This window comes from Camelus ferus, chromosome 15 (genome assembly GCF_009834535.1).
Source record: "Camelus ferus isolate YT-003-E chromosome 15, BCGSAC_Cfer_1.0, whole genome shotgun sequence".
Lineage (NCBI taxonomy): Eukaryota > Metazoa > Chordata > Mammalia > Artiodactyla > Camelidae > Camelus > Camelus ferus.
In genome coordinates, this window is record NC_045710.1 from 1,086,459 (window position 1) to 1,112,826 (window position 26,368).

Sequence of the window (26,368 nt, forward strand, 5' to 3'; positions counted from 1 at the left end):
CCCTGGCTGGGCTTCCGGAGACAGGCTGGATTTGGACAGAGAGAAGGGTCAAGGAGGTCACCTCAAGCACCTGGGCCTGCTTTGCAAAGCGCCGAGAAGGGCAGGGCCCCACGAAGTTCCTGTGTGGTGAAATAGGCATACGCCGTAGACAGTTATTTGAAGAATTAAGAAATACGCATTTTAGGATCTCGTAAGCCATCTTTAAGCCTCAAGACGAAATGGTCTGCAAGTCTACGTTCAAGGTGAAACCGAGGCACGTCTCCATGAGAGCAGGTCAGCCTCACTGTCCTCCCCGGCCGGAGTGGTGCTGGCGGGACCCCGCCTTCAGTGAGGATGTGGCCCCCCAGCAAGGGTGGTGGCGACACTGAGTGACACCCAGGCCACTGCTGGGACCGTCTCCACCGAGAGAGCCTCACTGTCAGGGTTTCTCCACCGTCTCCCAGGGTGTGGCCTCGGCCTGACTTGTCCGGGAGCCCGGGAGAAGGAGGGAGCGTTGGGAGAAGGGTGGGGCGTGTGAAGCCCTCCCTGGATGGGGTCCCGTTGCTCGGACAAGGTCTTAAAGAAAAAATGCACCATCACGCCCCGTGCAGATAATCCCCTGTGGTCACACCACCTTCACGGGCCAGGTGTACCCTTTCCACGTTGGGAACGTCTGTCTGCCCCGTCGCCCCGTGAGGTCTGCGGACTGGCCGCCACGTCAGCCAGGGGGACAGCTTTCGGCCGCCGCTTTCCTGCGGGATGGAAGGGGCGGGCTGCGCGGAGGGGCTGCACGGAGGGGCTGCGCGGAGGGGCTGCGTGGAGGGACAGCCAGAATGTGGAGGGAAGGTGCTTGCGGCAGGACTTCAGAGTTCTGCCCCGTCTGTCTCCATTTCCAGGAAGTGATGAGGTGACCCTGGGGTCCTGCGCTCAGTTAAGACGGAGGAGACCCAGCCGCCGAGCAGGGTCGGCCCGGTCCTCCCCGTCCGCACTCACCCCTGGTGATTCATTCTTCTGGTCCAGCAGCGGTAATCGCCACCTGTCTGCTGAAGACCCCATCTCCCCTGAGCCCCACCCCCACGTCCAGGACCCTCTCCTGGGCTCCTCATGCGTTCAGGCCTCAACGGCCCCTGGGCAGGCCCCCGACCCCCCACAGGCTCCGCCTCTTTTTGGGACGCGAGTGGCGGGGGCACCTCGGGTGGTGCTTATGCTGGCCCCCTCACATTCTTCTGGAGGTCCTGTTAGTCCCGCTGACAGGACACTCAGAACCTGACCTCTCTTCACGCCCAGCTCCACTCTTGACCTCGCCTGACCCATCACTGGGAACAGAACCCGAAGTCCCGCCAGGCCCAGTAGGCCCTGATGGGGTTGGAGCCTGGACACTACCACGTCCTAGAACATTCCCTGGCTGCCCCTGCTCTGACCTCCTTGGTGTCCCCGTAAGCGGGCAGTTTCCCGGGGGTCAGGGAGTGGCGGAGGTCAGGGACTAGGTCTGCCCACAGCGTGCGGGAGCCCAGAGCCATGGGGGGTCGCCCGCTGACCTCAGTGAGCAGCACACACTCTGGGCCTCCGCTTCTTTGCATAGTTCCGATACTTGAGCTGTTAGGTCTATAAAGGAAACCACGCACGTGCCGATCGCATCATCACCCTTCCAGAGCGCGGTCCCGTCCATGACGCACCCGCAATCCCACCTGTGCGGAGCTGCCCGAGTCTGCCCACAGCGGCGGGGGAGGGGGCCTGGTGGGCCGCGCAGCCCTGGTGCTGGGCTCTGCGGTGCCTTGTTGCTCTCAGTCAAGGCGGGAACTACAGAAACATTCCCCCCCCCCCCCCAAGAGCCATTACGCAGCTGCTGGAGATAAGACTCCATAACCTACACGTTACACACAAAACCAGGCAGCAAGACCCCAGACAGACGCGGCGAAAATGAAAGTTAACACGCGTCTCAGACGCGGCTGCGCACCGTGTTTGTCTCCCTGCTTTCTCAACTTTTTGAGCTGCTATTAGTCAATGAAAACTTTGCTGGTCTTGTTGAGGGCACACTGCCTCCCTCTTAGATAAGAGCCCCCCGGCCACGTGCCAGGGGTGGGCGAGCGCACCTTCCAGCAGGCTTGCTCCCTGGTGACAGAATGAAAGTGTGTCACAAGGACCGGCGCTGCCTGACCACAGGAGCGTAACGCGAGCGAATGAGAAACCGCCACGCGCCTGTCCGAGCAGGGAGGGGGACGCTCGGAAGGTCCAAGGCCACGTGTCCGTGAGCCTGGAAGCAAGCCGGGCTGCTCCTGGCCCTGGGATTGGAAACCAGGTAACACAAGGCACCGATCTGAACCCCGGGCTGTGAGGCATGCCTCACAGTGGCATCTTCGGAACCCAGACACTGCCAGTAATTGGGCCAAGGGAAGGCTGAAGGTCACCCCCGCGCGGCACGCCTCCTGGAGCTGTGGCTAATGAGCGCGGGCAGCTGGAACCAGGACGTCCAGGACGCCCACGGTGAGCAGGCTGCCGGCCGCGCTGCCGCCCCCGTGTTGCTAGCGCGCCTGCCGACTACCAGCCAGGCTTACTCAGTGTCTGAGAAGGCGGTCTAAGGCTCTCTCTTTGATAGCCTGCTCCCCTAAGTTGATTTTCTCTGCAAATTTGGAAATAAGAAAGTCGAATATATCCTGAAAGTAAGGTAACTGAGGCTTCCCACCACCTTGTATTAAATGCTGCCTGAATGGCCCAAAACAGTGAGGTTTCGGTGCAGTATGCAAATATTCCATTCTGAAAACGGTCACATCATGAAACGTACATAATACTTAGCTTTAATCTGTCTACAAATGGCATTAGATTTAAACAGAGGACACTGTGCAAAAACAAAAGGATTACCTATTTGTCAATGGCTTAATAATAGAACAGAAATGTGGAGGACACAGATGCTAAACAAATCAGACTTTTCAGTTATAGGAATGAAATATTCCTGAATGTTTATTAAAATGCAGTAAATGTATATATACGAAATCTGAGGTTCTAGGTGAGTGGTCCAATGCTGAGAGCCACTTGACCCATGTGGCTATTTACGTTAGAATTAATAGAGCTAAATGCAATTGAAAATGCAGTTCCTCAGCCCCGTGGCCTCGCTCACAGCACGGGTCCAGAACACTCCATCGTCCTGGAAAGTCCTGCTGGACCGCCCTGCAGAAGCATGTCACAGAGTCAAATCACATCTGCACTGTGATTTTCAGAGTGCACTGGCAGCTACTGCTTTCTGCTTTGTTTCAAATGTCAGGTGAGAGTGGGACTGCTCGTCGCCCTGTACTGCCAAGACTCTCTGGAGCTCCCTTTGAAGGGAGCCAGGGGCCTCCCTCTCTTAAGCACCTGCACCACCGGAGACGTAAACGTGCAGGCAACTAGCTAGAGCTGGCTGATGCCTGGGGCTTGTCTCCTCCCGTAAAAACGCAGAAAAGGAACCGAGTAGGTGGGATGTGCTGTTCCCTGACGTGTCGCTTGGGGAGAGCCCGGACCAGGTTCCACATACAGGTGGGTCAAGTACCTGACAGGCGAGACGGCTCCTCACCAGCTCCCTGCTCGCTGGCCTCCCCGGCCCCCACGCACCCCTTCCTCGCCTTCAGAGGCAGACTTTCCAATCAAGAAATACACTCAGAGAGAATGGCCAGGGCAAAAATGCCCTCGAAAGTCCTTGCCAATCATTTCCCGAAGGGGACAGCCACCTTACCTCGAACTTCACTCACTTTGCTCCAGGGAACTATAAATTAGCGAGGCGTTTACTGGAATAAAACCTCGAATTTACAATTAAAGGCCAGTGTAGTCTAGTCCTTGCTGGCCAGACATTCATCTCTACCACAGAAGCAGCCCCTCCTGCGGCTTGGGGCCGCAAGTGGACAGCGGCGTTCCCGTGAGCTTGCAGGAGCGTCATTTCTGAGAATCACCCAGAGGCGCCCAGAACAAGAAGAAAATGGGCCAGACTCCCAACAACTAGGAGAGGCTAAAGTTACCAAGGCGTGATGTCTGCGGAAGACTCAAAGACGCTTCAACATGTTTTATGAAGGGACGTGTATGTGGCTTTGAATCCCGGCCCAACAACACAGACAGCACAAAATACATGTATTCACACACACGTGCGTTTATACATCGGTATACAGTGCATGTAAACATGTGTACATACATTCAAAATACCTGTAAAACTGCAGTATTTAAAATTGTAAGGAAAATCATTTTTTCCTTTTGTTCACATGCACCAAATATGCCGTGTATTTTATATTCTTTACTTTATGAAGAAACATAAACAACCTAGCAGTTAAAAAGTAAACTTATTCAAAGAACAATTTTTAAATGGTTTGTATAGGATGTATTATCTCAGCTTGATTACATAGCAAATCGTGTTTTATTTGTTTAGAGATGATTATTATCATTTAGTCCTTTCCGATGTCTGCATTCAAATTTCATCATTTCAACAGAAACAGACTCACAGACATAGAAAACAAACTCACGGTTACCGGGGGGGACAAGGGGGTGGGGAGGGTTAAATTGGGAGTTTGAAATTTGCAGATACACACCACTGTCTATAAAATAGATAAACAACAAGATCCTACTGTGCAGCACAGGGAACTCTATTCAATAGCTTGCAATGGCCTATAATGAAAAAAATATGAATAGAAATATTTATCTGTATAAATGAATCACTATGCTGTCACCAGAAATTAACACAACATGGTAAACTGACTATACTTCAACTAAAAAAAATAAAATTTTATTGTTTCTAAACGGAGGAATGGAATGCTAAAAAATATTTCACAAGAAAGGTCTTCCTCACAGCCTCATTCTGGACCTAAAACATTCTCCACATTTGTCACAATAAAAAACATAAAAATTTCGGGGCCAGCGTGGATCAGGCTAGAAGTTCACCTGGAACCCCAGGACCGGCAGGCTCCCGACTCAGCTCGGAGGCAGCGGTCACGGCCTGCCGCGCTCTGCACGGCCGCTGTGTGGCCCGTTGAGGGGCAGAGGCGGGGGGCTTAGCCAGCGGGACTGTGGGGAAGGGAAGGCAGCTGAGATGCGGGGCCTGCGGACGCCACCCTGGCCCTGAGGAAAGGGACAAGCCTCCCGGGAGGAGGGCTCTGCGGTGACCACCGTGACCACTGGCGCTAATGACGACCGCCCACACCTACGGGCTTGGACCCCAGCCTTTAGCTATTCTGCGCCCTAGTGATCATGGATCAGGGATGGTGCATGTTCGTCATGTTTCATTTAGTTTTGAGGAAACTGGGTGATGTAATAACACCAGTGAGAAACACCAGTGAACAAGTTAACAATGTCAATTTCCACACGCAAACGAAGACCCGCTTTTCCGAGAAGCCTCCAGTCCACCCAGCAAAGCCCTTGTGTTGACAAGAGAGGGTGCAGAGCTGACCCTGAGAGCACGTGGCGAGGGCTGGAAACACCGTCCCATGCAGGGATGGCAGGGCCATCCACCCGGTGCCCAGGACGGCAACCTGGACATGTGACTCCACCCGGCCTCCCCTGCAGCTGAGCAGGGACCCAGTGTCTGGTTTCCCAGCCCGAAACTTTCTGTCCCCCGGCTCTGCCTGGCCTCTGACTCCCTACTTGGCACTCTGCCCTCGAGGGCAGCCCTGGCCTCTGCAGGTCAGTCTGCTGCCCACGCCCTGGGCACAGCTGAGCTCAGGCCCTAGCCTGCCAGGACACGTCCCCACCAGGCCCTGCTGCTCCGCCAGCCAGCCCACTGCCCACCGTGAGGAGGGGGCCTCCCCTGACTATCCACCGCCAGGCCAGCCACCTTTCTGGGATGCTCTGCAGACAACAGGACGGTTGTCTCTGTGGCCTGGAAACCCTGACCACCAGCTCCCCGAGGGCAGACACTGCCTCATCTCTGGGTGCACATTCCACGTTTTTAACTCAAATGAAAAAAACAGCCTGGTTTGTGGTTTTCCTGGAAATGCCCTCCCTGGCTCTTGCTTCCACCTGGAAGCCCTGGGTCTTTCCAGATGGTCCCCCTTTACTGAAGGGATGTGAGCACAGACGGGCGTGACGACATGGGCGTGATGACACTCACATGCCGACCACGACAACCAGATGTGAAGCCTGTGCTCGGCTGTGCACACAAATGGGCACACAGGCACACGTGTACGCAGGCACATGTGTACACACACGCACACAAGCACATCTGCCCACACTCACACACGGACACACACATGCATACGCATGCACACGTGCACACACACAGACACAGGAGCACACACATGGACACAGGCACATATGCACACACATGCACACACACAGACGCAGGCGAACACACACATGGACACACACACACGCATACGCACGCACACGTGCACACAGGCACAGGCACACACACATGGACACAGGCACACAGTGCACACACGTACACAAGCACATCTGCACACACACATGCATACGCACGCACACGTGCACACACACACAGGCGCGCGCACACATGGACTCAGGCACACAGTGCACACAAGTACACAAGCACACCTGCACACACTCACACACACATATGCACGCACATGTGCACATAGACACAGGTGAACACACACGGACACAGGCACACACGCATGTGCACACGCGCACACATGGACACAGTTGTGCGCACACACACACACACGTGCTGGGACACGGGCACCGCAGGAACACGGCAGGGAGGAGCCGGGTGTGGGCGCCCCATCCTGCAACGACCCCTCAGCCTTCTAACGAGTGTGGCTGCCGCAGCGTCTTTCTTCTCCTGGTTTTTCTTCCTAAACGACAGGACTTGCTCTAGCGCCCCCCAAAGCCAGAAGGCCGGCAGGTTAGGAGTGACTGCTTTCCCCTAACCTCAGGGCCGTCGCAGAGCCGCTCGGCGAGCGCCACACTGAGCTTGCATTTCCCTCCTGGGCTTCTGCCCGCGGTGGCCACAGACCCAGCAAGGCCCGCGAGCCGGGAGGCCTGGGCATGCCGTGTGGGGGCGGTGACACTCGCTCAGTTAAACCCGCTGCCCCAGTGAGCCGCGCGCCGGGGCTGCCCATGTCACAGACAGGGAAACTGAGGCACGGACGACTGAGCGCCACTTGAAGGGGGAGGCCTGGCTCTGTGTCTTATCTTGCACGGAGTCTCTTCACACAAAAGCTGCGTCTGGATTATTCGCCCTCCAGCCTACACCTCTGCCCTCCCTTCCTGACCTAAGTCTGAGTTTTCATTCTGGAAACTTCCTCATACCTGCGCCCCATCCTGGGAGGTGGCGGGGAACAAACAATGAAAAGCAAACACCCCAGGCGGCACCTCAAACATCGCCAGACAGCCTGCAGGAGCTTCGTAAACACAGATGAACTAGGGAGTTGAGCACCTGCATTTTTCTTCTCTTTTTTCTTTTTGTTTTTTTTGCTTTTGGTTGGTTTGTGTGTGAATATAGTTACAGGTGATTAAAATACAACCTGAAACCCAAACACCTGGAACTCTCCGTTAGTAATCCGGGTCTAATGCCGACCACGAGGGAGAGGGGTGGAGGGGGGGCTCGCGGCGGGGTCCAGCGAGAACAGCAGACCCATGGCGCTCGCCACGGGCAGGTGCCGGGGGGGGGGGTGGCGCTCCCTCCAGACACAGAGGGAAGGCCCAGGCCTCTTTCCCCGACGCCCCAGCACGGAGCTCAGCCAGCCGCGGCCGCGCATCGGGGCTGCGCTTCCCTTGTCATCTGTCTGTTCGTGTGAGTGTGTGCGTGTGAGCATGTGTCAGCGCGTGTGTGAGCGTGTGTGAGCGTGCACTGGCATCTTCCTCAAACGTTCTTACTGCAGAAGTTTGGCTACACTGTGCTTAACCAAATTTCCTATATTGGACCTACTTATGGTAAAATAAAACTCTACCTGCAACAAGCTGCATTTCTTAGGGTATTTTCTGAAAACCACCATAGTACGAACTTTATAAACCTGTTCCAGATGTTGAAATGTAGAAGGCAGGACTGGGTCCTCGCCAGGCAACCCCGGGACGCACCGAGCGGGCTGCGGCAAGAGGGGCGTGCGCAGCTCGGCACGCTGGCTGGGGCGTCACAGCCGGAAGCGCGGCGTCGCCGGGCCCCCTCACCCCATCGTGACCGAGCCCAGGCGTTAGGAGAGGACACTGCCCAAGACCCAAAGCTGAAAGCGTCAGAGAAGGACAATCGGACTTGGCGTGTCTGTTCACGTAGTGAAGCATATGCCTTTACTTTTAATTCTCCATCAAAAAGCAACACACCTACAGGTTTACTAACTTTGAGAAGGCAGAATGAAGTGTGGAAAAGGCACTTGGGCCAAATTTGGACTCCACCATTTACTGATGGATCCCCTCAGCACCCTGGCCTCAGTTTCCACATCCCTGAGATGGGTCCAAGCCCCCATCTCCTCTCATGCGGGGGGTCAGTGTAGAGGCACTTTGTAAACAAGTGTGACCTGCCTCTGTAACAGTGGTGCCACCGTGGGTCTGTGGAAGGCTCCAGGAATCAGCTAAATCTTGGGGTGTGTGGGGCCCACCACATCCCAGCAGATCATGACGTGCCCCGAGTCACCCCAGGCCGGCGCCCCTTCTCCCTGACAGACATCACATCACGAGCCAGGCACGCTCAGGCGGCTGGGCCGGTCACAGAGCAAGATGATTTCCAGCTAAAGGAGGGCGTCCGCGGGAGTCCTCTTCGAAGTGAACGATCGTGCATCCCCCGCCTCCCCCAGTGTGAGGGCCAGAGCCTCACGATAACTCAGTCGAAAGGAGTCGAACTTGCAGACAGGTCCCTGCGTCCTTCCACACAGAAACACGCCCAGCTCAGAGGAACCAGGACGCCGCAGAGGGCAGCTGTAGTTCACAAAGTCCCTGGATTTACTGTCGTCAACGGTGAAGGTGGAAGAGGACGGAAGTCAGGTTACTGCTCAGAACCAGGCGTGCAGTGAGCGTGGGTGAACTTCCCGCCCCAAAGAGTAGAAGTGGGGGGGTCTCTGTGAGACCCCAGTAAGTAATCTCCCTAGAGACCGCACCACGCTCACAGCTGAAGAAATAAGCCCTCGGAAGTTCTAGACATTAGCAGCCTTTAGAGAAAAGTAGTACCTTGGCCGGTCAAGCTCAAAATTTTAATTCTTTGCTTTAAATAAATGTAGGCAGGTTGAAAAAAAAAGGTCTTTGATATTGTGGTTAAAATTCCTCTAGTTTTAAGACGAAAACACATAGGACAGAGGCTTTGCGAGGACAGAATACACAAGAGGACGTTTTCAAGTGCAGAGAACCGAGAAGTAGGGCCCCACCCACCCCCACCCGCCCCACGATGATACGATCGATCATCGAGAAGTCAAGGCGGACTAGTGACTGACGACTCCTTTTCCTGCAGGAGGTGCGTTGATGACACGCGTTGCGGTATTATCACAGGAAGAAGATGTGACTAATAAGGGGGTATCTAAACGCGGCCGACCGAAGTAGAAATGGAAGCCAATTTGGGGGCCAGTTTTTAGAGCTAACTGCCTCTGACTGAAATCAGTTCTGATCTGGCTTAAATTGGTCCTTGAGGTAGCAGAGCCCCCACATCACGCCCGAGTCTGCTCCGATCACACGTCCGGGAGCCGGAGAAAGAGCTCCTGGGAGGACGCGGCTTCTTAAGAAAAGGAAGAAGGGAAAGGCGGACAGCGATGGGGGTGACGGTCTCTTTCCAGTTGCCACTTTCAGGAAATCTTTGCCAATGAAATTTTAGAGAAGAAACTTCCCCTGGGAGTCAGAGCACACGTTAGGCAGAAGTCTCACCAAAAAGGCACGCTGAGTTGGACAATTTCATTCTTTTTCCCCCTGGCCTGGGGTCTCAGGGATCATCACAGTCAGGAGTCCCCACACGGCTGTTCCCGGGGCGCCTGCATCAGCCCGGGAGGGTCTGCAAGTCTCAGGCTCTGGGCTATAGACGTCTCTGGTCACCCTTGCCTGCCTCCAGGGGTCCCCTTCCCCTGGGCGCCCCCTCCCCGGGCGTCCCCCACCTCACTGCCCAGACACCGACCTGTCCTCTGCGTCAGATGGACCCGAGCCCAGAGGAAGCAAAAGTTCCAGAGTCTGAATGATCTTGGCCGGCACATTCCATTTTAATGCACGTTCAGTCTACACGTGGTACAGAATGGGACAGTTATCGACTCCTTTTTAAGAATATCCCATATGTGTTGTTCTGGATAAGAACGGAGCAGAGTCTTATCTCAGGAGGTTTAAGAGGATTGGGGAGCCAAGACCCAGAGTTAATCTGGCGGACCTCGTCGTCTGCCTGAGATCAAGAAAGCCCTGTGAATGGCCAGCTAACAAAACCCGGCACTGGAGGAGTGCAGGGGAGCGCTCCCAGAGGGCTCCGTCTCCCGGCTGATGCACCCGAGAGAAGGACGCACGCGGTGACTGGGACCCACCTCCTCGGGCGCCTCTGTGAAGCGGACGCCACGGCACGCGGCCCCACACAGCGACCAGCGCGGCTGCAGCCTCTCCGGCAGGCACCGCGCGGCTGCAGCGGGAACCGACCAAAGCTTTAAAACACACACACACGCATACAAAGAACAACCCGTTGAAAAGGGCACGTGCAAGGATTGTTCTAGAGAAAGCTGCTGCCAGTCCTGAGGGGCTGCTCCGGGCTCGGGAACTTTGTGGCCCACGGGAAAAATCAGCGGGTGGGTGGAGGGGTGTCACCAAAGACAAGACGGAGGACAAAGCCCCTTTGTAATCTAGGGTTTCCTCAGCGCAGAGGGACGCATCATCAAGGAAAAACTGGTCACTTAAATATTGAACTATTTATAGTAGACATTGAAGTGAAGTCCCTAGTTTTGAAGATCCAGTCAAAAAACAAAGCAGTTCAGAAAATTGTCAAGTTGAGATTTCCCAGGAAAAGAACCAATCGAATTGGGATTTACTTGTGACAAAGACAGGTTAGAAGCAACTGCGGCTTTTAGATCAGCTTAAATCAGGAGAGGCCATTGCCCTCTGGAAGATACAGCCTCCCCTCCAGGAGGAGGTCGGGGGGAGGGAACTGACTGCCGGCACCGCCCTGGGGGACGTGAAGGGCGCCCCATCACCTCCGAAGATGCCGACGGTGAGGACCGCCACGCCATCCTCCAAGAAGAGACTCGACAAGAAGAGAGTGCCGATGCGGGAGGAGGGGCAGTTCTGCCCGAACTTCAGACCAACGTGGCCTTCTAAGCCCCAGGTCAGCGGATGCAAGCCAGCGAAAACCAGACCGGGCAGAAGCCTACTCTGCTCCCTGGGGCTGGAGCCAGCCAAGGGGAAGCCAGGCTGGACGCAAGTTGTCCACAGGCTGCCCTCCTGCCTGCAGCTGGCCCGGGGGCACTGGAGATGTGCAAAGGGCGCCTCAGCAAGACATTCAGAGGGAAGTCGCCGCGTCTGATGTGCTGGCCAGGTTCCAGGTATGGGTGACCACGCTTTGATCGTGAGGAAAACATGGTTTCAAGCCATGCAAAAGGATGTCTCTACAGAGCGGGCTGAGCGGTCCTTGCTAATCCTGTCCGTTTGCGGCTCTAAAAGCTACTGGTCCATCAGGCACCGCGTGGACACGCTATGGACGTTAAAGCTGTTAAGGAAGAGCGTGACCTGCAGGTGTCTACACGCCATGAAGAAAACTCCCCGAGGCAGGCGACGGAAGGGCTAGCTCAGGAGCTCTCTGAACGTGAGCAGCTGGTCTATGGCACCAGCACCTTGGACAGGGAGCCTGTAAAAGACGACACGGTGTGAAACGGAGCCCCCACCCTGCGCCAGCCCTGGTCCACGCGGGGGGGTCGGGGAACGGGGTGGGGGCTTGGGGAAGGGGTCAAACAGGTCTGAAAACCTAGTTTTCTCCGCGTTGGTAAGAAAGTCATTTCCAGACAAGACGGAAGCCAAGCAGGTGACGGTATCTGCAACAGGCCAGGCAGTTAAAGACAATTACCAGGGATTCTGGGTGCTCATGTTGTAAGACGTTCAAGCCTTGTCCCTTTCCCTTACATACGCCTGCAAGTCTGTTCCAACTAGACTCCTGGGGGTGCTGACACGCTCCTCTGGTCTGCAGTGACTTCTTCCAAAACCTGCCTAGGAACCCAGGATGGTCATGTGCACACGTGTGTACACACGCGAAGAAGAAGCACCTTAGTCTGGGAGTGCACGCGAGGCTGACCAGACTCACGCTGGGAACATAGAGAACATGGCAGGCGTGGAGGAGGGGATAGCTGTGGCGCCTGCGGGCGGGGGAGCCTGTGTTAGCTGTGGGCTGGCGCCGCCTTCGGGTCGTTGGCGGCTGTGGCCACGTGGACCGAAGGGATCAGCTCGGATCAGATCAGGGTGGTTTTTGATCATCAGTGCCATTTAAATACCCATTTTTTAGATCGTTATCTTAACTACTGGCTTTAAAAAAAATCAGCTTTTGACTTTGGACATTACAGTGACGTCCTAAACCTGTGCGCGCATCTGAAAGCCTTCCCCTCCGGGGCGTGCGCATCTGGAGAGAAAACGCCTGTGCCTCGGACGATTCAAGACGGAAAGGCTACATGGGATTTAAAGCTGGAGGTGAGCGAGAGGGAAAAGGCAGAGTGCGCTGTCCGGAAAAGTGACTCAGCCCCGAAGCCCCGTCCCGGGTGCTGAGCTGAGGCACTGATGGGCGCAGGTGGCTTTCTAGAGGCATTATCCCTTTCGAGCGACACGTCCTTTTTGTCACTACTAGCTGCATCGATTTCAGAAAGAGAATGATTTTTGTTAAATCTTACTTGAGTTCTTGGGAGCTGGTGGCCAGCATACTTCGAATGCTTTTGTCAGCCAGCGGGCAGCCGGACAGACTGTAAGACAGGCCAGGAAAGTCAGGTGAGTAGCCCCTCGGCCCCACTTCAGTTCCCGAACAAACACAACATAAAACCGAAATTAAAAAGTTTAATGCAGAAAAGCAATGGGGCAAGTGCTGTATATTGAATTTTTCTCTGGTATCATTAACTTACTAAGATTTGCAGATGAATTTATGAAAACGTGTCTGTTTATAAACCATTTGAAAAATGAGATTAAACTATTTGAGCTCTTTGGTTGAAATGTTTGTAAATAATTTTGTAAAAAAAATTTCGGGGGTTTGTTTCCAAATAAAAGACATTATACAACACGTTGATCAGCATGCTGTAGGAGGTCAACATAGAGCACTTCAGGGGTGACACACAGTTCACGCTGGTACTTGGACAGCATTGTTGAGGTAAGCTGAAAACAATAAATTGAGAAGACAGAATCCACCATGAGGGAAATGAAGGCACACCTTCTATGTGAGGCGTAATTACCAGTCACATGACCACTCCCATCACACCTGGGTGTTGGACATCTGCCACCAAACAAAAACAAAAACAGCCAAAGTAGTAAGTAGGTTTCAGAAAAAAAAAAGCTTTTAAAAGAGTTTCATTGTTTCCAGTTTAGCTGCAATGTCTGCACGGGGTGACACCTGCAGGGGAGCTGCGGGGCACGGGGTCACACGAGGGTGGCGTCTCCACAGCACAGAGCATCGCTCAGAACAGGCGTCCACGGCCGCCTCTCACTCTACTCGGCTGCGCTGGGGACACTGTACGCTGCGCACGTCACATGCTCAAACGGCAAGGCATATACAGACCCGGTTTAAAATTAAGCCAAATAAAGGGAACGTTCGGAAGAGGCTAATTTCACCTCCCGTTGTGCTTACGTTATCAAGTCCTTTTTGCTCTCCTTGCACTGCGGGTACTTGGGCTTGGGGCTCGGGATGGTCACCTCCCCCGGGTACCTTCTCTCTTCTAGAGCTTCTTGGAAGGGATCCAAGTCTTCTGGCTGCAGGCGAAACACAGCTTCAGGGCCACACAGACAAAGGTTCGACACACAGACCAGGGGCCGCGTCCCCGCTCCCCACAGAGGCAGGGGGTGGCTGCCTCTGCCTCGTCCAGCTCCCCCAACCTCACCCGTGAAATTGCGATACACCCTGGTCCAGAAGATGCACACAGAACTCTGTTCAGAGTATCTCGTCTACGGTGGACTTTAATTTCTCGTCATTGCTCTAAATTCCTAAAATGAGGGTAGCATTTCGGTGGGCAAATTCAGACTCGTTCTTTAGATTCCTGCAGCTGCACTGACTGGAGGGACAGGTTATGTGGTCTGGCAACCAGCAACCACTCACCCGGGTGCCCTGCCACCGGAGGGCAGGGCGTAAGCACTTCTCCCAAAGATACTTCAGACGGGGCTCCTCAGGCCCCTGGCGAGTGCTCTACACGCGTGCGCCAGCCCCAGGCAAGGGGAGGCCAGCTTAGACTCACGCTGCCACTTCAAAGGACCCTCATGCCCTTTCCTTTCTACAGAAAGCGGGTGCTCTGGCTAAGCAGGGCCCCTGGCAGTACCCCAGGCATTCCTGTAGGTGGCGGTGTTCAGCAAAAGTGCTTCGAGAGCCCGGAGTTTGCACCCCTGTGACCCTCGTAGGATAGAAACGTTGCTGTTGCTTTATGAGGGCTTAACTTTCATTAAAATAAATTCAGAGATTCAACTACCACGCCTTATTTGGTAGTGACGACTTAACACTGCAGGAGAGGCAAAAATACTTTTGGAATTCAGCTTGCCACTCAGATTCTGTTCTCCTCTAAGGCGCCTGGATACTGAAATCAATTTGAAAGATAAAGGTAACAGTCTTTGGAAGCAACGGCCTTATAAACAGGTGCCTTCCCTGCCAGTTCCCACAAACAGCCAGCGTTCCCCGTTTCCCCACCTCCCCGTTTCCGTAGCTGTTGTGGCTTTGATGGGGTCTCTGCTGTGTTCAAAAAGAATTTCCACTTTCAGGGAATAAAGAAGACGTCATAATTTGCAGACTTGAACACTGGAGAAAAAGTCAAATAATGAACATTTTTTTCCCATTTCTTTTCTTAGCCTACAGGATATTATAACTATTTTGATAATCTGGATTTGAAAGTTGTAACTACTTCAAAAATATGTTCTTGGCACAGATGCTTTGGTCGTATTATAGGCAGCAAAGGTGCAGGTGACTGTGCTAAAACGATCTACCCCAGGCTGGAGGATCCTCTCCTGAATGCTTCACATTTCTTAGAGAACAGACCCTGTCCTTAGCTTCAGAGAGCCAGCGGATTTACAGCACAGAGGGGACCATTTAAGTATTCAAGACCCTCATAATCATTTTCTATCTGCAAGAAAAATTCCACATCGTGTCAATACGTCAGCCGTGGAAAAATGAAACTGGTAGCTGCTTACACATGTTCTTAGAGATACCGTTTGTAATAAACACACTTGGTAAGAAATAAAATTCATTATTTGGAAGAGTCAGTGGTTTGGTTTCACTCCAATCAATGCTCGTCACAAATCTCTCCTGGGTGGACCAAAACCCCTAGGCAGCTAAAGGCCGTGTTTTAAAGAGAAAAGACACGTTCTGTTAGGGTACATGCCAACACTATTTCCCTCAGCTGACGCCAGCTTCACATGCTGCATGGACAGAGCGGGGCAACGAAAAGGACATACAGTAATCTCTTTGGACTCGTCCTCATCCACCCTCCGGGGTTTCATTTTGGTGTAGTCTACAGGCAAGTCCCAGCAGTCCCCCTCGCCCAGCTGGAAGCACCGGCTGTCCATCGCCGCCTGCCGCTGGGGGGACATGGGCTCCAGGGGCGTGAGGATGGGGCAGCAGCCCTCCCGCGGCCGCTGCTTGTTCATGCTCAGGTCCAGGGTTCCGTTCTCATCCACCTCCATGTCGGGGTTCTGCAGACAGAGGACACAGTCAGCCTGCGAGTCCACCCCCCAGGCCGCAGCCCTGCCCGCCGCCCGGACAGAATCCAGACTCGAGAACCCTCCCTGCAGCGTCATGTGCAGGAGCACCCAGGAGAGCGGGGCCCGTGGCGGTCCCTGCACGCAGCCGCTCTCCCACCTTGTTGTGCTGCTGGCCGGCAGGCGCGCCGGTCCACCCCTTCACTTACCTGTCATCACCAGTCCCTCTCTCTCACCTACCTGTGCATCATCCCTCACTGACTACCATGGATCGATATCTTCTCTTTTTCCTCATGCAGCTCTGCTCTTAGAAACAAGCCTGACCACGAGGAAAACCCAGTGCCTGATTTCAATTCTGTTCCAGCTCAAATATATCTTAAGAGATTAGCAGTGTATGGGTGCATATGTGTACGGATTATGTGTACTTAAAACGTATGGACTTAAAATTCTCCTGTAGTTTTGCTGATGCTAATACATCAAGACTCGGAGGGGAGGAGAACACAAGAACCCCGTGGGATGGAGGGAGGAGAGGGACCAGAATTCACTTCCTAAGACAAAATCCTATGACGAAGAGAATCTTTCATGTCAAGCCAGGCGAGGTGCATTCCCCGTCCAGAACACTCCTGCAGCAGTGACCGCAGGCTCACCTACTCCAGCTTCCAGCAAACCTGCAGTTTAGTCAACCAGCATTTAAAAGACCGAAGAGGTGCAGGGCGAGGGTTTTTTTTTTTTTTTTTTTTTTTAATGATGCTTTAAACAGATCAAGAATTCTTCAGTGCCTACCTCTCAGGAGGAGGGAGACAAGGAAGGACACAGGGAGGGCAGAATTAGAAAAATCAAAATACCCCGACAAGCCTCTGTTTTAAGCAGAGAATTACACTCTCCTGAGCATTATAAATTTGATTCCAGAGCTGGCGTGAAAGCCGCTGCCTACTCGGATGCCTGGCAGCTCCTTCCTCTGAATGTAGCAGCAGAGGGAAGACGCTTGGAATGAAAGCCCCATCTTTGGGCTGTTACCTTGATAAATTACAGCGTATTATTCCGCCTGAACTCTTCTCGTCAAAGTGCACCCCTGGTTTCAAGCTTTCAGGCTAATTTAGCCTTCACGTTGATGATAATTCTCCCGGTCTTAGTTTAAATTTAATAAAGTGAAAAAAACTGGAAGGGGTTACTGTCTCTTTCCCCTTGCCACAGGAACTCCTCCGTGCTAGCCTCGCATTTTAGCTGCCCTGATCACCATGGAAACTGCATGCCCCTGCCACGTCTCCAAAATCCAGGAATAAAAACATAAATAGGACCGAAAGCATTGGCAAAACATAAAATTACTGACCTTTCTCCATTCATACAAATTACACTTATTTGTAACAACTACGGTCAGTGTTGGGAGCTCGGGTGCACGGCGAGCAGCGCTCGGCAATGGGGAGAGACCCTTTGTTCTGGAGAGGAGGCGCCCGGCCAGCCTGCCGCTCACTGTCCTCCTGTCCTCAGAGAGCACAGTGCGCTCGCGCCGCCGCATCTCCGGCCACCTAGTGGCCGCCCTCGCCAGGCAGCTCCGAGCTCTGCGGGGCTAACGACGCTCTGCCCTGCTCTCAGCACCAGCAAGGGGCCACGGACAGGGACGTCCAAGTCCCAGAACCGCCAGCAGTACTGCACAGCGTTTGAGCCTCTCTGGCGCTCTGCGTGATGAAAGCCGGCCGTAACCGCATGACTGCGAGCCCGCGCCGAAGCGGGGCTTTTTCGCTCCCTTTGTTCCCGGCTCTGGGCGTGCGGCACACCCTGCGTTCCGCTTGACCGCGGCGGGTCAAGTTCAGGGCACACCGCTGCTCGAGCTTCCTAGTCTCTGCGCAGCCACCTGACAGGCCAGGAGGCAAGCGTGGGGTCCTCTGTTTCCAGAAATGACTCTGGGTCCCGGGGAGGGGGGTCCTAAATGGACACGTCAACCTAAGACCTGACGATTTCTGACCTAGAAACAGTCCTTGGGACCACGAGCGGAGCCGCGCTGACGTTCAGCTGGGAAGAGCCGGGTGGGCGGATGGACGGTCGGCGCGGGGCGCCCGAGGCAGGCGGCGCTGCGGGCGGGGCGGCACCACGCGGCCAGCGCAGGGGATGCGCGGAGGCCCCGCCCCGGCCCGGCCCGGCCCCGCCCCGCCCGCCCCGCGGCCCCGCCCCGCCCGCCGGGTGCGCCGCGGCCGTGCGTACCCGCGCGGCGCACAGGTCCTGCGGCTTGGTGGACAGGTTCTGCGGCATCTCGCGGCAGCGCGTGGACAGGTTGAGGATGGCCGTGGCCGCCATGTGCGCCGCCTCCATGTCGTGCGTGTAGTCGAAGCTGCTCTTGCTGCACGTGCTGCTGGCGCTGCTGCCGCCGCCGCAGCTCAGGTTGCTGCTGCTGCTGGGCGCGTAGGTGCTGGTGCTGCTGCTGCTGGGGCTGGCGTCCTTGCAGTAGCGCTTCGCTGGGGAGACAGGGGACCGGGATGACTCGGGGCCCCCGCCCAGGCCCGCAGCAGCAGCAGAGCCCCCCGCCCGCCCGCCCGCCCTGTGCGTCCACACCTGTGCGACGGTGCCAAGGGGGACAGGGCGCCACCCAGAGCTCGGTCCTAGAGGAAAAAGCCTGCCTTTCCCCCTTTTCCTTTTTTCACGTTGTGTCTGGATGGGCAGAGCCAGGACCGGCGGGAAGAGCACACCGTGTCTCCAGCAGGGTGCAAGGCACATTACGCAATCCGTTAAAGGCGCACTCCTGGTTGGGGCTGGGCCCCGTCACGACCGCTCATCTGCTCTCGGGTGAGCGGTATGAGGACCCGGCTGCCCACTCATTCCTCTGGAGGCTGGCTGCTCTCTGCAGCCAGGAGGCAGCACCATCCTGCGCAGGTGACCGAGATGCACAGGTCCTGGGCCCCCTGGAGACCCATGAGCTCCTGTGCTGTAGGAAGTGGCATTCTAGCAAGGGTAAAGGGCAGGCCATGGGACTGAAACTCCCCTTCCCTCTGTGATTCTAATAAACGGCCACCCGGGTGAAGGGGCACAGCCCAAGGGGACAGAACCGCACACACCTGTGAGCTCAGGAAAACCAAGACAAGGGTTAAGGCACTCATGGTGTGCAGACGTCTGCGTGGCCCGCTGCCCCACCCCTTGTGTGGGAAGGGCTGTCCACGGCACCAGCTTGGCTGTGCACAGCCAGGCTCCCTAACAGCCAGACAGGTACGAGGAGCAAGTGTGGTCTCCAGAGCAGCTTAAAAACCCCCTTTAGCACCAGAGTGGGGACTGGTCCAGATGGGCACAGCTCCTTAAAGGCACAGGGGCACTTGGCCCAGCGGTTGGGGGCACACCTGCCCCTGCAGTGGGAGGAATCACTCCCAGGGGAACCTCGAGGGTGTCTGGAGACCCCCCCACCGGGAGACGTCTCTCCCCGCAGCACCCTGTCCCCTCTGTCAGCATCTGCTTCCTGAAGGGAGCTCAGCCCCTTCCCCGTGACAGCCCGAGGCCGAGGGGGAGCCTGGTGATGGGGGTGCTCAGGCGGGGTCCTCATAGGCTCACCCCACCTGGGTAACGCTGGGGGTGAGCCACCCGTTGCTGAAAGTGGGGGAGGGGCCCTGCAGCCTGCTGCTGCTCTCCTGTCCCCACATTGTCATTACTGTGCCTGCGGCCTGGGCACAACCCTCAGGGGCCCTCTGATCAGAGGAAGTGAACACAGTCTCACAGCCCACGTGGTCAGTCATCACAGCACCGCCAAGAACTACCCCAAGGCACCTTATTCGGATACAAGTGAAAGAAGAACTAAGCTTTCACCCCTGATACACTTTGACTTTGGTAGAAGACAGCTTCCCTGGCTCTGAGGATGTGGCTCAGCGGTGCTCCGAGTGCAAGGCGGCCCCGGGGAAGCTGCTGGCTCCCGGGCCTCGTCGCAGCTCCTTGCATGGACGGGAGTCAGTTCTACACCCTCAAACCCGCTGAGCACGAGGGTTAACTTACAAGGGAGTTACTTTCATTCTGCTAATCTGAGTTAGCTGGGCCCTGACGACCCGTCCCCACACCTGTCCAGTGTCTGGCCTCCCCTCCTATAAGCTCCTCTGTGAATGCACATTGTCAAAGCGGCGGATGGAGCAGTGGGCAGCAGTGGTCCGGGGTCTGAGCAGAGACGGCCACAGGGCAGGGAGAGCCCTCCAACGGGACCTGCCCAGCGGGTTTTGTAAACCAACTAAGGCGGCAACGCCACCCACAGCTCACGAGACTCCCCAGGTGGACCGAAGTCTGTGGCTTTACATCGTTTACAATTTTGTTGTAAAAATAGGAATGTAAAAACTAGGGGAAAAATGAAACAATACTTATGAGGGATCTTTTTCCCTGGTGAGGACTAGCCACTGGTTCAGGAAGAGAAATGTGGTCCAAATAAATAAGAAAAGTAACAGTTTAGTTTTGAAATGAGGGCATTTCAATTTCTAAGAGAAAGGAAATAGGACGGTTATGTCTAAGTAACTGGTTGCAGCAAACTGGTAAAGGGCTCTGCTTTTCCAGATGTTCTGACCCAAAGACTCTGCTTCCTCTGGATTTTGCCGAGTTGATGGCACTTGCGCAGACTTCATCAGGTGACAGAACTGCGGACAGTTTACTGATGGGCCCGTCAGCTCGAGTGACCCAGGAGGAAAGCCAGGACCACATCCGTTTCACACACATCCTTTCACTGAAAGCAGTCAATCACGCCTTGTTTTGTTCCACATGGAAATAAAGGTCTACACTTCACACCTCTCAGGTGATGAGGGTCTCTGGTCTTAATAATTATTGCCTATTTGTAAAATTCCTACAGAACCATTAGTGTCAGGAATCTTTGTGGTCCGTCACTTTATGGATTCTGGGGCTCACCGCGCTGACACCAGGGGGCGCCGCAGAGCAGCAGGGCAGTTGAAAGGTGGATGCCCCCCGCCCGCCTCCCCAGCACCAGGAGAGGTCCCCTTTATCAAAGTCAAAATGCACCTTTTCTCTTGGCAAACAGAGCTATTTTCAATCAAATCATTTTCCAATGACTCGTCAGACAAAATCTGCTAATGTTCCTCCAGGAGCCAGCACATCCCTGAAATTTCAAGATAAAATTGCTTTTACCCTAGAGCGACTGTTGGATTTATAATGTCAGATGTCCACCGGATCGTACACCACATTGAGAAATACTTCAAGTTCTCCACCCTCTCGTGTGGGAAAACGAACACTACATGGGATTCAAAGTGATGAAACGTGAGAAATTTTGAACCTGAGCCACCACCTTCCCCGCCTGCAGGAGTCTAGTAAGCGTGTGTCTCTCTCCTCAGGTGCTGACTCTCTCCTGCAGGGGGCAGGTAAGTGTGTCCTCCCAATCCGACTTCCACGCCCGCCAGACAACAAGGAAATCAGCCCAGAGGGCTGCTTCACGAGGGTTCGCCCCCCTGGGTGAGACCCGCGCCTTTGGCCTGGTCCATCATTCGTAGCGCTGGCTCCCGGGCTTGGCGAGGGTTCACAGTGGTGCTCTCCCCAAGTAACCTGGAGTCCGGACGCGGAGTCCTGAGTGGAAGGGATGGAGCTTCCTCGTGAGGAGGCCTGTTAGGTGACACTTGAACAGTTTGCTCGCACGACCTGACGTGTCCAGCACAGGTCGGGCCTCTTGGTCGGCTCCCACCCACTCAATCGCGGACGATTCTTGGCCCAGCCCTGTCTGCCTGGGCACCGGCCTGTGGGCCTGAGTCTGAAGCCAAGGCCTCTGACCCCAGGGGAGGCGGTCCAGGGGAAGGTGAGTGGGACCAGAGCTGCAGGGCGGGGCCTGGGCACCCTGTTTCGCACACGCAGCCCTAGGAAGTTAGCCAAAGGCCTGAGAGCAGGTGGGCATCTGCCGGACAGAGCTGGCGGCGGAGAAGCTTCCGGAGGCAGAGCAGAGAGTGGGAGAGCCCAGGGGCAGGTCGAGGGCGCGTGCAGGGCGGGAGGCCCTGGTCCGGAGGCTCAGTGCTGGGTGCGGAGGGCCAGCGGGCGGCTGCGGAGGCAGGTCTGTGAGAGGCACCCAGGGGTAAGGCCTGGCCAGGGCGGGCGCAGAAGACGGGGCGGCGGGCACGTCAGAGTGAGGTGTTTGTGAAGCAAAGAGGGAGTTCAAATATGGTCAAGAAGTTTTAAGCTCAGGATGATTTACAAGTTGGCAATAACGCAAAGGGAGGCTCCTGAGAGGCGCCACTTCGGGCTGGAACGTACGGGTTTTCAACAAACCTGGAGGATGGTGACAACTTGCCCGGAGACACGGCGGGGATGTCGCAGCCTGGGTGGGAAGGTCTCGGGCCCAGGTCCTGGCTGTGGTCCAGGCCTGGTGGGGAGGCCTCTGCCAGGAGCTGGAGCGGGTGTGTGCCGGTGAGACCACTTACGAACGCTGACGTTAGAATTCCACGTCGCTTTTACAGGTCACATAATCTTATTTCCTGACTATTTAAAACTGTAAGGGCTCACCCAAAACAACCGGCACCAGGGGGAGGCAGGGGAGGGGCCGGCAGCTCTCACAGGTCTCTGCGTCCCTTCCCCACGGCAGGGGACACAGAGCCATTTCCTCACGTCTCCAGGTCCAGCCTCACCAGCCCACCGGCAGTTCCCACCAGCCTGTGGGCTTCCCGCCTTCCAGTGACTCCTCCCGAGCTTCATGCCGCTCCTGTGAAGCTCGGGCAGCGTCCTCTGGGCAGCACGGGCGCCGTGGCTCACGGGGGTGGGTGCCCGCTTCACTGTCCCCTATTTACTGCAGCCCCTCCTTGCGGCCTGTTGCAAGGAGGGGAGCAGAGACCGACGATGCAGAGGGATGAGCGGGCAGATGGCCGGGCTGACGGAGGGATGGAGGGAGGTGGGGAGGGACAGACAGACATGTGGACAGAGAGACAGACAGACAGCAACTGCGGAGTGTCTGGAGGAACGTGGTTGTTAAGTCAGTGTCTGTTGAGTGTTTCTGATCCCAGCTGCTGGAATGCCAGGGGTGAGACCCAGCCACTCCTCTATCCTGTCCTGCACGTCCGGGCCCAGCCCCTCGCTCCTAGACGTTACGCACCCTGCCCCCCCCCCCCCAGGAGACCAACTGTACTGTCCTTCTTCAGGAGCAGCGACCCAGTTCCTCGTGCACGGGGGGCAAGACCTGGGGAGCCCTCTGGGGGGTGAGAGCCAGCGCAGGTCATTCTGGGATGACTGCTCCTGGTGCCCACGCCCAGGGGTGGCTCCTGTCGGTTCACATCCCCCAGGAAACCTGGCCTGGCCAACCTCGTCCTTAGCGGGCACTTCCCCTGAGGTTTTAAAATCCGGCAGGTGGATCCAGCAGGAGAGAAACAGACTTGTCGTCTTCCTCTTGGCAAAGGCTGCCTTTGCTTCTCCGTGGTCTCTGGACGCCCCGACACCGAGGCGTCTGTCGCGTGTTCCTGTTTATCTGTGGGTCAGCTGGTACTTCTTCTGGGCAGGTGAGGGGATGCCCCTAACGGACGCCCCGTTGGACCAGGCCCACCGTCTGCACACGGCCCCGTGGGGCCGGCAGGGTGGACACTAGATCGATCACCTCTGTTCTTGATACTTGCACACAGGAGGCGTTCACCCGCGTCCCGCAGCTCCTCAGGGGAAGAGCCTGCGGCCAGGAAAACGTGCCCTGCCCCGCACGACGTCACCCGGGGCCCCACCAGGCCCACCGGTGAAGGGAGCCAGGAGGCGTGTGGACGTGAACTTCCGGTAGAGTGCTTGTCCGGCGCTACCCAACGCCACCGACGGGACCCATCAGCAGAGTTCTTAAGTCTGCATCCAGGCTCTCCTGGGCCTTCATTTGCAATCAGACGAATGAAGTTCTAACAAATTATTATTGCAACACCCCCAAATTATTAATTTCTGTTACACCCTAAACCGCTCCTTGTTTCCCACCTTTGTCTCTGTCTGATATTCTAAGGACTGACGTGCGCAAGGATGGTAAATACGAGGCACATCAAAGTGATGTGACACGTCCTCACTGCGCGGATTAACTGGCGTTAAGGCAAGAGCGGCTGAAACAACGCAGAAGGACACGCAGCGACTCGTGCTGGTGGGCAGAAGGGCTCGGACGTCCCCAGACATTCAGTTTAAGTGGGAGTTGCTGGTATGACGTGATTTTAATAAATACCATTTTCAGAGAGCAGCTCCAAGAGCATCAGAAACCTGTCTCCTGGCCTCTGCTGGAGACCCCCAGGTGAGACTCCTACCCCCCCCATAACCCACGACCCCGTCGGTGACACTTGCCGACCGAGCCCCTGCCTCCTGGAAGTTAAAGCAGAAACGTGGTTAGATAAGCAAGGAACAGCGAAGGCACGCAGCCTTCCCGTCTGCGGTTCGGCTACTTGCCGCGCCGGCCCTGCAGGGACCTGGGAGCTAGTCTGTCTCCACTCACGCCGCGGCGGTGCGTTCAGGCACGCGTGAGTGAAAGTGAACTACCTTTCCCACGAAGCACGGGGCCTGTGTCTGCTCCCCGGGGTCTGTTTTGTTGGTGGCCACAGCGCAGCTGTGAGCACGGCCAAGGACCGAGCTACGCCAGGACAGTGGCACCCGGGGCTCCGCACCCGGGCCGCCCTGCCGGGAGGAGGCCGGCAGTCCCAGCAGAGGTGGCTGCCCAGAGAATCAGCGGTGGCCTTTTAAAAATGCCACACACAGCGAAGAGCTCCAGGGAGTCTGACTTCACTGGTCTGGGGTGCAGCCCTGGGCGCTGGCATTTCTCAAACCTCCCCAGATGAATGTAATGAGCGTCCCGGCTTGAGAACATGGGGAGGGGGACACAGAGCTGCTCAGAAGACCTGAGCACTCCGGGCAGCTACCACCGGCCCCGGCTTGGTCTGTGCTGGGGCGGCTCATAAAGGAAGCCGGTGAAGACGAGAGCGCTGTCTTAGGGACAGCGGGAAGCAGACGAGCCCAGGGCTCTCTGTCTCCACGTCCCGCGAGCAGCCGGAGGTGCTGCTCGGGGAGCGCTGAGGGAAGGGTGCGCCTCCCTCCGCGAGCCCTGTGCGCCCACACCGGTGAGAACCGGGGCCGCGGGCAACCGGCCTGGCCCGGGCGCGTGCCTCCTCGGTGCCCGGCAAGCAACCACATGCTGGATCAGTTTGCAGGAAATGGATACACAATAACAACATTATCAACGGCAAGCGTGACGCTCACGTAGAAGAGTGTGCACCTCCTACCATCACATCCTTTGGGGGATATATCCCTGGTTTGCACCTTGGGAGCTATGGCCCGCTTGCCGTAAGTGTGGCTGTCGTAAGTGTTGTATTCGAACGAGGTCTTGGAATATTTCTCCAGCTCTTTGGCCAAGTTGGAGCGAGGTGTGGTCGTGGGGACGTTATTTCTGTAGCCGTAGTGAGGGATCTCGAGCTGCTTTACAAAGCACATGGGCCTGGAAGCAACAAGAGAGGACAGTGTCACAGGTTAACAAGCAAGCATCCGCTCCTTGGCCGCGGGCGGAGCCCGGAGCCTCTCACTAAAAGCTGCCTTTTCCGGAGGAAAGGCCACCCACGCTGCAGCTACGCAGCCCCGAGGGGGCGGCCAGGGCGCCAGCCTGGGAGATGCAAAGAGCACAGGACGAAGCACTTAGCGCTCCCGGCTTTTCCCTTTCTCTCTTCAGAGCTCGGGCAGGTGAACGCGGGAGAGAGCCTCACCCCGGGCATCTCCTCTGCGGCGGGTCAGAGCAAGAACTGGCCCCAGGGAAGGGCGCGTGAGAACCGCCCTCCCAGCACGCGAGGAAATGAGACGGGCTCTCTAGGGCGCAGAGAGAGGAGGCCAGGCGGACACTTGTTTATCCAGCCGGACAGCAGAATGGAGCACGCAGTGGTGTGTTTTGACAAATACTAACACGCACTTCCAACATCTTTACCGGGCAGCCATTCATTTTTCTAGACTTGAGATAGAATATTAAAATGGAAGAACTCTCAGTCAGACACTCACTAACATTGTCTTGTTTTCTGTGTGTGTGTCCATCTATCCGTGTACCTCAGAGGGGAATTTCAAACTTTCTTTTGGGAAATGATTTTCGACTTACAGGAGCGGGTGCGGAGGCTCCCTCAGTGTTTGCACCCAAACGCCCTTTTATGTTGACTCTGTTACTCAGTCAACAGCACATTCACTCTGGTTCCATCAACTTAGCCTATTTACTTCTCCAATCAACCAAACTGCATAAGGATCAGTTAAATGTCTATGACGGAGGCCCTTTGCAGGCAGTCCGGGGCCAGACACGGATGGAGCCCTGGGTCTCGCCTTCAGAGACCACAGGAAGGGGTGCTGCTCTGAGAACCCTTGGGAGGGAGGACCTCCGGCTACGAGACTCGGCTCAGCTTTCCTGGAGGTGTGGGTGGTCAAGGTGAAGGTCCAGGTGGGCTAGGAAACAGGCCAGGAAAGCTGGACAACGGGCAGCGAGAAAGCTGAGCGCATCTTCGGGGTGCAGGGGCCTGGGGGTCTGGGAGCAGCTGGGAGTCTGTCCGTTGGCTCAGCAGGCAAGGCCAGAGGGTTTGGCCCTGAAAGTCGGAGTCCCTAAACCTCCAGAAGACTGGGAGTGGCTTGGGGCGGAGGGGGCAGCGCTGGCGCAGGGACAGCGGGGAAGGAACGCCTGCGGGCAAAGCGGAGGTGGTGACGAAGGCCCGTGAGCCGGGGCCGCAGAGGAGACAGGACACAGGACAGGACTGCTGCCCTCACCTTAGTCTTAGGTTCC

At 56.0% G+C, this 26,368-nt stretch overlaps 1 protein-coding gene across 1 annotated transcript in view; it reads right to left on the bottom strand.

The window, feature by feature from the left end:
• The window catches only part of MYT1L (myelin transcription factor 1 like), a 333,949-nt gene that overhangs the window by 50,507 nt on the left and 257,074 nt on the right, over nucleotides 1-26,368 (bottom strand). The window contains 5 exon segments of the mRNA XM_032496947.1: nucleotides 12,702-12,770; nucleotides 13,643-13,764; nucleotides 15,448-15,684; nucleotides 17,890-18,140; nucleotides 24,849-25,060. Of these exon segments, the coding sequence (XP_032352838.1) occupies nucleotides 12,702-12,770; nucleotides 13,643-13,764; nucleotides 15,448-15,684; nucleotides 17,890-18,140; nucleotides 24,849-25,060 (891 nt within the window).